Raw genomic sequence first — 11,650 nt, forward strand, 5'->3', positions numbered from 1 at the left:
TATTATAAAAGCGGAAAGTGTCGACCCTGATTAGCATGTTCGGACTGCATTAAGCCCCCTTTTCCCAGAGCACTGCCACTTTCCAATACAACGAAGTGGTGGCTCTTTCGTCGTAGTAATACTCCTTCAATATAAGCTCGGTATAAATTATCTGAATTCTATAAATTATTACCAATATTACGAAAACATTTTTTATATATAGAATAAGTAGCATCGTTTTGTTTTGTTTATTTATTTTAGTTTTATTTTAAGTAACTTGGTCTCTAAATACATGTTCACCGCCAAACCAGAATAACTTTACAATATTCTCTAGTACGTTTACCGTCATTTTCTGCCACGTTTAATAATGTTAGAACAAAAACACAACGTTATATGGATGCATTTGTTTTATTGATAGCTTTACAAAGTTTCAAACAAAGCCATTCGCCGGCCGATTTAAATGCCCATGGTCGTGTCGAGCCACGACCTGTACGTGGACACTCTGGCGTACACGCTGGGGTACGTGGTGCCACACCCAGACACGCCCCAGGAGGTCACACCAGCCAGCACGGGGGTCGAGCCACGGAAACACACCATCGGGCCACCACTGTCACCCTGCATTCAATATAAGAAAAAAACTAGAACATAATTTTAAACCAAAACACAATATCGTAATGATAAATGACAAGTACTCATACAAACATAAGTGCTTGTGTGTTGACAATGGTTGAACAAATTTACCTGACAGGTGCCAGTGTTCCTGTTATTGATACAGATGTGAACACTGCCAGCGTAATTGGTGCCCCACGATGACGTGCACTCGCTGTTCGTCATGATGACCCCGTTTGTCTCCTGTAGCTGATCGGGAATCTGTTTGTTCGGCTGAGTGCCTTCAATAAAAAGTCAGTATGTTGGACTATGGTATAAAATCGGTTTGAAACAAAAATTGATATAGAAAATATATATGGTTGGTGACTTGTTATATCATGTGATTTCAGACGATGCGTTGGAAATGCGTTCTAGTGCGTAGAAAACGGCGAGGCTTATTTGCATTTACTTATATAAGCGACATTCCACAAAACAGTACATGTAATTCTCACAGTGGTCGGGAATAAACAAACATCAAACGCGTCTAATGTGTGCCGATGGGGGGATGAAATAACACTTTGAAATATTGGGTCAGCGTCTCCAATGTAACTGTGCACTAGTGGCAAAGAAAAATATGTTATTACCGGTGACTGTATGTCCCCATCCACTGATCTCACATGTTTGGCGATCAAACATGTTGCCAGTTCGATGGCCTTGTTGGTTCCCGACAAGTCAGCGTCAGAGGTCAGCTCTAGAAGGGCAATATCGTGGGGATAGGCACCACTTCCCACGTTGTAGTTCGGGTGCTATAGTAGGTTATGCAATATTAATTGATCGCTGTCAAAACCAAAAACCTAGTCGTTAAATAAACAACAAAGATATGAGTCGCGCTCAGATACAACGGAGCTTAATGCATGTGTGCAAAGTGTTGTCCTTGCTTAACCTCTGTGGACTGCACAGGCTAAGAGGGGGCAACACATTCCGCCTTACCTGGATTGTCGAGAAGAAAAGCCTCCTTTTTAATAAATAATACAATAATAGCAGAAAGTGTCGTCCCCGAATAGCATGTGCGGACTGCAAAGGCTAATCTGGGACGATACTTTACGCACATGCAATATGCCCCGTTTAGGAAGAGCTCCTCTCTTATGAATAGTTTATATCTTTATGACTTGTTTATTTAAGAATATATTTGCAACATTATACAATAATCCTGGCACTGTCAAAACTATGTGCGATATTGTTTAGTATGACGCGATGTTATGCTTTATTTTATTGAACCTGTTTTTAATTATTTAAATAACATATCTTACCATGATAACCCGTCTGACGGCGTATGATTTCCTGTTGGGATCTGACAAGAATCCGTTGGTCAAGACTACTTGGAGAGTAGACGCACTGAAATAGTTTTTTAGAAACTATAAAACGTGTTATATCTTTCGGGTTTAACATTTTTCGGTTGAAAATGTTTTTGACGGTGTTGTAAAGTGTTCACTCAAAACAAAGGCTTGGTTGTTAAATACTGTGGAAACATTACATTTTCTAGATGAAAAAAGAAAGAAAACGATGCTCATTTGGCAGCTGCAGCAGTTAGTCAACTTATATATGAGACAACCTTGTCTAACCAACCTGGAGCCTTCCACACAGTGTGCAGCGGTCACAACCCATTTGCTCTTGACGATGGACCCTCCACAAGTGTGGTACCAGTAACCTCCACTGGAGGTTGTGTACCTTTGCAGCGAAATCTGGTGCGGATGGGACGCAATAGTCGTCGGACTTCCGTTGATGATCCGGGAAATCGTATCTCCTACATTCACACAAACCGTAATGATTTCATTTCCAGTTAATAGATAGTGAGTAATTAATTGATTTAACATCAGTGCGAATAAGAAAATATCCTCGAAACTTGCATTATACTTGAAAATAGGTTTTAACCTTAAAACTTGATAATAATTGTTTACTAAATGATTAAATGCATGTGCATTGTTTGTCAATATATATTATATGTTCAGTACAATAAAATAGAATAAGTAGAAGTATTTTACAGTCACTTCCTCTGTTTATATATTTTCATGTCCAATAATATGAAACACCAAATAACATACCATTTGCCGAAGCAATAAGGAAGACGAACGCAAGAAGATACCCAACCATGATGATGCTGTGTCTCAAAGCAAGTATTCTGCCAGAAGCACTGGTTATGCTGGCGTTTCTCTACCCCTTATATAGGACAGGAACACAGCATAACGTAAGCCTTAATGTTAACATACCATGAGAATGCCGACATTTGGATGTTGTTAACTTTTATTTTTGACACGAATTACTGTCAAACTATAGTGGTAAATAACGCCCACTTCTCTCCTTATGGTACTCTTCATTTAATAATCGCTTCTCATAAATTAGCATTAAAGAGACTGAAAATTTACGATATTTACAATGAGCAAATGGCAATTAAACTATGCACAACAAAATACTTGCAAGATACGCGCTTAACGCACATGGTTTTATAATAAATTAATAAAAAATAATGTTATGACTTATTCACATATTACTATAGTGTACAGATGATCTTTATACTGTATTTGTAGATATTAAAATATACAATATGTATTTTATCTTCTTGATATAGTTTTTCGTTTTCTATCAATAATATTTCCATTACTAGATAACCCATTAATGTATAGCGTCTAGAAAAAAATGTCTTGGCAATCAGCGTAGACCCAGATGAGACGCCACATGATGCGGCGTCTCATCAGGGTCTTCGCTGTTTGCTTAAAGGAATTTCTGTAAGAAATATTCTAAATACATAAATAAATATACAAGACATCCCTAATTTTGGAAATAAATTGATCCAATTTAGAAGGGTGGGAGAGTCCACTAGGCATAAATAGGTTAACTTCATGCGTACGTTGCGGTATCAACACAGTGCGCGGAAGTGACGTTTCACGTTTCGTCCACCAGGGATCCTACGCAAAGTTTGGTACCAAACGTTGGCGGATCTGAAGACACGCTTTAGTGATATCTCGAGCTTGAGGGAATCATGTTTGCTTCAGTTAGATTCTTCAAATTGAGATTGCTGGATAGAAAGTTGTTTAAATTATAAAAAAACCTTATAACAATGGTTGATCATGATTTATTTCAGTCTGAACGTTTTAGCGGTAAGTTGTATGTGAGATGCGGTTTTTATGGTAAGAGGTGAAAGAAATTTCGAATGATATAACAAAATAATGATTTGCGGGTGTGAAACGTCGTTCCACGTGTGGCGGCTTTTTTGTTTGTCCGATACACAGGTGTTTAGCGTGTGGTTATGAAATTAATTTGTGGAAACATCATTTTGAATGATAAATAATAATATTATAACGAAAAGTAAACTCTTCTGAAGAAAAAATATTCACTATCAAATATATATATATTTGAAACCTTTGTTTAAATACATTTAAAATAACTGACATTTTAAACACACGAGTGATTTCATTGGTCCAATGCGAAGGTGTGTCTATACACCTGGAGATTTCATTCGTGAATCCTGTCTGATCGCTGTTAAGTAGGTCAGGCGAATTGTGTATCTTTTTATTTCTTAAACTTTGACCCATCATGTGTAGAAATATAACAAGATATATACATTTCCAGCAAGGAAATTCATTTTTGCGTTGAATGAGAACGGGTGCTTGAAAATCGCTGCAAAATTGATGAATGGCTGTTCAAAGCGACGCATCCTGTTTTCCGGTGATTTCGATTTGAATACCTTGTTGAATATTTGAATATTTTGTGATACTACGAGGATTGCTTATATAAAGTATAAAATACATCACTCATTGAATGAGCACCGATGGCCGAGTGGTCTAAGCGTTAGACTTTTACTCCTGGGCTCAGTGGTTCGAGCTCGGTTTAGGGTTACTTTTTTATTTCTTTAAAATTATTCTTGCCTTTTTACTGTAGCTTTTTAGATCCAATGTTACATTTATCAATATAAAGCATATAATAACAAACAATACATACCAAAATCTGTGAAAATGCCTCTTTAAATAATTTGGAGAGTTCTGTTGCTATCGTTTTAAATTGTAACATTACGAGGATCGCGTCTATAATGTATAAAATACACCACTCACTGCATGAGCACGGATAAAATACACCACTCACTGCATGAGCACGGATAAAATACACCACTCACTGCATGAGCACGGATAAAATACACCACTCACTGCATGAGCACGGATGGCCACGTGGTTTAAGTGCTAGACTTTAACTGTAAGGGTCAGTGGTTCGATGCCAGTTGTGGCTACAGCAAGGGTCAGTGGTTCGATGCCAGTTGTGGCTACAGCAAGGGTCAGTGGTTCGATGCCAGTTGTGGTTACATTTTATCTTTCTTTAATTCCATTCTTGTTTTAATGGAGTTTTTTTGTTCCAATATTTACGTTTCTCAAAATTAAAGCATTTAATGACAAACTTCAAAACATGCAAAAAAACTGTGTGAAAAGGTCCCTTTAACGCAAAAGAAACTGACAAAATCGTTATTGTTACATTTTGTGACACTACGTGGATTGCTTATATATATATATATATATATATAAATATATAAACTCGTAACTCACAGTATAAGCACAGATGGCCGAGTGCTTTAAAACTTTTACTCCAATGGTCAGTGGTTCGAATCCAGTGTAGGATTACTTTTTTTCTTTCTGTAAATTTATTTTTGTTTTATTTTTACTCGGTATTAAGTATACATGTTAACATCTATCAATTTAAAGCAAGTATTGACAAACTTCAATACATGCCTAAATCTGTGAAAAGGTCCCTTTAACATGATGTGTTTACCCCCCCCCCCCCCGATGGTTTTTCTAGCATTGTGTTATGACACCGTTTGATTTATAGGTAATTTAAGGGACATAACTCCGACCAATTCATTGCTATGTTCGTGAGCCGTTTCACCCCTTCGTATGCTAAAGCTAGGTTTTTGACATTGAAGAAAACTACTTTAAACGGGTATACACAAGCTGTAATCGCAGAATTAAAAAACAACAACACGTGAAACGAATTGCGTGACACAGACGACACCATCTGACTGATAGGAGTATTTGAACATACCACGAATCACGATGAAAACAGATGGGATTTGTAGGCGCTGATAAAGAGAGCGATATTGCAAATCGATAGTTTAATCACAGGTGGTTAGCGCGTGGCTATGAAATTAATTAGTAAAAACATCATTTTAAATGAAAAAAAATCAAATTAAAGCGAAAAGTCAACTATCAAATATATATATATATATATATATATATATATATATATATATATATATATATATATATATATATATATATATATATATAGTATATTACAAGGTATTCAACACAAAATGACCCGAAAGTGAGGTGCATGGCTTTGAACAGCCATGACTTCATCAATAGTGCAGCTATTTCCATGAACGCGGTCTTATTCAAAGCAGAAATGAATTTCCTTTCTGGAAATGTACATATCTTGTAATATTTGTACAAATGCTGGGTCAATTTTTAAGAAATAACACGACACACAACTCGTGTGAACTTCTCGTCATCGATCAGACCCGATTCAAGTATGAAATCTTCAGGAGTAAAGACACACCTTTGCGTTGGACCAATAAAATCACCCTTGTGTTAAAAATGTCGGCCAGTTGACATGCATGTAAATTAAGGTTTCAAACGGCGCTGGACAGTTAGTTTTGATGCATTATATAACTGCAAGAACGGTAAGAATGTTTTTTTCATACGTTTTATTGAATCATGGTAATGAGGTCCGTGAACTTAGCAGGGAAAATGCCCTATATACTCCATGAATAGTTCAGTCTTGGATCGGGTCTGATCGATGACGAGTAGGTTGTGTATGGTGTTATTTCTTAAAAATAAGGAGATATAAGTTCAACATAATGTGATGTAGATAATGTTAGATTCATTAAGATAAATACAATAAAGTTTTGTTCGTGATTAATGTTAATTTCCTAATATTTCAGTAAGGTACTAATTATTGATTGAAAAATTGATACGGCCTCTAACTAAATTACAGAATAATCCATGAACGGAACGGATCCGAAGTGATCTTTTATTGCAAATCACTGACATAAATATGTTAGAATGTTGTTTCTTAGTTTACAAAAGACACACTATATTAAAACCTTTACAATCCGGACTGATGTTTTGTTCGTTTTACTAAACATCATTCCAACTGTTTCAGAGGTATCATCTTTATATTAAAACAACTTTAAAACAACTATTGAATTTTTTTAACATATTATTAAATTTCCATATTCAATTGATACGCTACAAACTAAACTTCACTTGGAAATTAATCAGAAACATCTAAACTTTCTTAAGTATTCCAATAAACGATACTAAGTTTGCGAAGCGGTTATTTTTACATTAAACTTAAATAGATTAAACGATTAAGATGATCAGTAAAATTCCAAAGCTATATGTTTGACATTTTAAATCGAATGGAATTAGACTCGTTCGGTTGAGCGCTTATTGTTTAAGCGGTTATATTTACATTAAACTTAAATAGATTAAACGATTAAGATGATCAGTAAAATTTCAAAGCTATATGTTTGACATTTTAAATCGAATGGAATTAGACTCGTTCGGTTGAGCGCTTGTTGTTTAAACTGATCTGTCACGAAGATGCACAACCATAACCTTAAACACACACTACTTTACCTCTGTTTATTTCAAAATGAATTCGGTCCATGCTCTGTGAATAAAGGGGTTTAATGGTTGTGCGTAAAGTGTCGTCCCAGATTAGCCTGTGCAATTTCCGCTGAGAAGAGACTTTCTTTAAACGAAATGTATTATAAAAGCGGAAAGTGTCGACCCTGATTAGCATGTGCGGACTGCATTAAGCCCCCTTTTCCCAGAGCACTGCCACTTTCCAATACAACGAAGTGGTGGCTCTTTCGTCGTAGTAATACTCCTTCAATATAAGCTCGGTATAAATTATCTGAATTCTATAAATTATTACCAATATTACGAAAACATTTTTTATATATAGAATAAGTAGCATCGTTTTGTTTTGTTTATTTATTTTAGTTTTATTTTAAGTAACTTGGTCTCTAAATACATGTTCACCGCTAAACCAGAATAACTTTACAATATTCTCTAGTACGTTTACCGTCATTTTCTGCCACGTTTAATAATGTTAGAACAAAAACACAACGTTATATGGATGCATTTGTTTTATTGATAGCTTTACAAAGTTTCAAACAAAGCCATTCGCCGGCCGATTTAAATGCCCATGGTCGTGTCGAGCCACGACCTGTACGTGGACACTCTGGCGTACACGCTGGGGTACGTGGTGCCACACCCAGACACGCCCCAGGAGGTCACACCAGCCAGCACGGGGGTCGAGCCACGGAAACACACCATCGGGCCACCACTGTCACCCTGCATTCAATATAAGAAAAAAACTAGAACATAATTTTAAACCAAAACACAATATCGTAATGATAAATGACAAGTACTCATACAAACATAAGTGCTTGTGTGTTGACAATGGTTGAACAAATTTACCTGACAGGTGCCAGTGTTCCTGTTATTGATACAGATGTGAACACTGCCAGCGTAATTGGTGCCCCACGATGACGTGCACTCGCTGTTCGTCATGATGACACCGTTTGTCTCCTGTAGCTGATCGGGAATCTGTTTGTTCGGCTGAGTGCCTTCAATAAAAAGTCAGTATGTTGGACTATGGTATAAAATCGGTTTGAAACAAAAATTGATATAGAAAATATATATGGTTGGTGACTTGTTATATCATGTGATTTCAGACGATGCGTTGGAAATGCGTTCTAGTGCGTAGAAAACGGCGAGGCTTATTTGCATTTATTTATATAAGCGACATTCCACAAAACAGTACATGTAATTCTCACAGTGGTCGGGAATAAACAAACATCAAACGCGTCTAATGTGTGCCGATGGGGGGATGAAATAACACTTTGAAATATTGGGTCAGCGTCTCCAATGTAACTGTGCACTAGTGGCAAAGAAAAATATGTTATTACCGGTGACTGTATGTCCCCATCCACTGATATCACATGTTTGGCGATCAAAGTTCTCGCCCGTAGTTGCCAGTTCGATGGCCTTGTTGGTTCCCGACAAGTCAGCGTCAGAGGTCAGCTCTAGAAGGGCAATATCGTGGGGATAGGCACCACTTCCCACGTTGTAGTTCGGGTGCTATAGTAGGTTATGCAATATTAATTGATCGCTGTCAAAACCAAAAACCTAGTCGTTAAATAAACAACAAAGATATGAGTCGCGCTCAGATACAACGGAGCTTAATGCATGTGTGCAAAGTGTTGTCCTTGCTTAACTTCAGTGGACTGCACAGGCTAAGAGGGGGCAACACATTCCGCCTTACCTGGATTGTCGAGAAGAAAAGCCTCCTTTTTAATAAATAATACAATAATAGCAGAAAGTGTCGTCCCCGAATAGCATGTGCGGACTGCAAAGGCTAATCTGGGACGATACTTTACGCACATGCAATATGCCCCGTTTAGGAAGAGCTCCTCTCTTATGAATAGTTTATATCTTTATGACTTGTTTATTTAAGAATATATTTGCAACATTATACAATAACCCTGGCACTGTCAAAACTATGTGCGATATTGTTTAGTATGACGCGATGTTATGCTTTATTTTATTGAACCTGTTTTTAATTATTTAAATAACATATCTTACCATGATAACCCGTCTGACGGCGTATGATTTCCTGTTGGGATCTGACAAGAATCCGTTGGTCAAGACTACTTGGAGAGTAGACGCACTGAAATAGTTTTTTAGAAACTATAAAACGTGTTATATCTTTCGGGTTTAACATTTTTCGGTTGAAAATGTTTTTGACGGTGTTGTAAAGTGTTCACTCAAAACAAAGGCTTGGCTGTTAAATACTGTGGAAACATTACATTTTCTAGATGAAAAAAGAAAGAAAACGATGCTCATGTGGCAGCTGCAGCAGTTAGTCAACTTATATATGAGACAACCTTGTCTAACCAACCTGGAGCCTTCCACACAGTGTGCAGCGGTCACAACCCATTTGCTCCTGACGATGGACCCTCCACAAGTGTGGTACCAGTAACCTCCACTGGAGGTTGTGTACCTTTGCAGCGAAATCTGGTGCGGATGGGACGCAATAGTCGTCGGACTTCCGTTGATGATCCGGGAAATCGTATCTCCTACATTCACACAAACCGTTATGATTTTATTTCCAGTTAATAGATAGTGAGTAATTAATTGATTTAACATCAGTGCTATTAAGAAAATATCCTCGAAACTTGCATTATACTTGAAAATAGGTTTTAACCTTAAAACTTGATAATAATTGTTTAATAAATGATTAAATGCATGTGCATTGTTTGTCAATATATATTATATGTTCAGTACAATAAAATAGAATAAGTAGAAGTATTTTACAGTCACTTCCTCTGTTTATATATTTTCATGTCCAATAATATGAAACACCAAATAACATACCATTTGCCGAAGCAATAAGGAAGACGAACGCAAGAAGATACCCAACCATGATGATGCTGTGTCTCAAAGCAAGTATTCTGCCAGAAGCACTGGTTATGCTGGCGTTTCTCTACCCCTTATATAGGACGGGAACACAGCATAACGTAAGCCTTAATGTTAACATACCATGAGAATGCCGACATTTGGATGTTGTTAACTTTTATTTTTGACACGAATACTGTCAAACTATAGTGGTAAATAACGCCCACTTCTCTCCTTATGGTACTCTTCATTTAATAATCGCTTCTCATAAATTAGCATTAAAGAGACTGAAAATTTACGATATTTACAATGAGCAAATGGCAATTAAACTATGCACAACAAAATACTTGCAAGATACGCGCTTAACGCACATGGTTTTATAATAAATTAATAAAAAATAATGTTATGACTTATTCACATATTACTATAGTGTACAGATGATCTTTATACTGTATTTGTAGATATTAAATTATACAATATGTATTTTATCTTCTTGATAGAGTTTTTCGTTTTCTATCAATAATATTTCCATTACTAGATAACCCATTAATGTATAGCTTCTAGAAAAAAATGTCTTGGCAATCAGCGTAGACCCAGATGAGACGCCGCATGATGCGGCGTCTCATCAGGGTCTTCGCTGTTTGCTTAAAGGAATTTATGTAAGAAAAATTCTAAATACATAAATAAATATACAAGACATCCCTAATTTTGGAAATAAATTGATCCAATTTAGAAGGGTGGGAGAGTCCACTAGGCATAAATAGGTTAACTTCATGCGTACGTTGCGGTATCAACACAGTGCGCGGAAGTGACGTTTCACGTTTCGTCCACCAGGGATCCTACGCAAAGTATGGTACCAAACGTTGGCGGATCTGAAGACACGCTTTAGTGATATCTCGAGCTAGAGGGAATCATGTTTGCTTCAGTTAGATTCTTCAAATTGAGATTGCTGGATAGAAAGTTGTTTTAATTATAAAAAAAACTTATAACAATGGTTGATCATGATTTATTTCAGTCTGAACGTTTTAGCGGTAAGTTGTATGTGAAATGCGGTTTTTATGGATAAGAGGTGAAAGAAATTTCGAATGATATAATAAAATAATGATTTGCGGGTTTGAAACGTCGTTCCACGTGTGGCGGCTTTTTTGTTTGTCCGATACACAGGTGGTTAGCGTGTGGTTATGAAATTAATTTGTGGAAACATCATTTTGAATGATAAATAATAATATTATAACGAAAAGTAAACTCTTCTGAAGAAAAAATATTCACTATCAAATATATATATATTTGAAACCTTTGTTTAAATACATTTAAAATAACTGACATTTTAAACACACGAGTGATTTCATTGGTCCAATGCGAAGGTGTGTCTATACACCTGGAGATTTCATTCGTGAATCCTGTCTGATCGCTGTTAAGTAGGTCAAGCGAATTGTGTATCTTTTTATTTCTTAACTTTTGACCCATCATGTGCAGAAATATAACAAGATATATACATTTCCAGCAAGGAAATTCATTTTTGCGTTGAATGAGAACGGGTGCATGAAAATCGCTGCAAAATTGATGAATGG

The 11,650-nt window shown here is 36.5% G+C and overlaps 1 protein-coding gene across 3 annotated transcripts; it reads right to left on the bottom strand.

The window, feature by feature from the left end:
* Positions 1-368: 368 nt before the first annotated feature.
* Positions 369-10,195, bottom strand: LOC127858759 (chymotrypsinogen A-like). 3 transcript variants are annotated; one of them, XM_052396035.1, is made up of 6 exons: positions 10,059-10,195; positions 9,583-9,760; positions 9,267-9,351; positions 8,591-8,762; positions 721-869; positions 369-594 (listed from the first exon to the last, which is right to left on the bottom strand). In XM_052396035.1, the coding sequence occupies exons 1-6, from the start codon at positions 10,105-10,107 to the stop codon at positions 436-438; spliced, it is 792 nt and encodes a 263-aa protein (XP_052251995.1). In that variant the 5' UTR covers positions 10,108-10,195; the 3' UTR covers positions 369-435. The 3 variants fall into 3 exon arrangements, with proteins under 3 accessions (XP_052251995.1, XP_052251994.1, XP_052251993.1); XM_052396034.1 differs by lacking the exon at positions 721-869 and adding an exon at positions 8,100-8,248; XM_052396033.1 differs by lacking the exons at positions 369-594; positions 721-869 and adding exons at positions 7,748-7,973; positions 8,100-8,248.
* Positions 10,196-11,650: the final 1,455 nt, after the last annotated feature.

The sequence above is a fragment of the Dreissena polymorpha genome, chromosome 14 (genome assembly GCF_020536995.1).
Source record: "Dreissena polymorpha isolate Duluth1 chromosome 14, UMN_Dpol_1.0, whole genome shotgun sequence".
Classification (NCBI taxonomy): domain Eukaryota; kingdom Metazoa; phylum Mollusca; class Bivalvia; order Myida; family Dreissenidae; genus Dreissena; species Dreissena polymorpha.

Bases quoted from the DNA above. Each gene is read 5' to 3' on its own strand.
- LOC127858759 (XM_052396035.1), bottom strand. From the start codon at position 10,107: ATGGTTGGGTATCTTCTTGCGTTCGTCTTCCTTATTGCTTCGGCAAAT. The intron at 870-8,590 runs GTAATAACATAT...TTTTTATTGAAG, and splicing joins ATGGGGACATACAGTCACCG to GCACTCAGCCGAACAAACAG. The intron at 595-720 runs GTAAATTTGTTC...TATTGAATGCAG, and splicing joins GGAACACTGGCACCTGTCAG to GGTGACAGTGGTGGCCCGAT.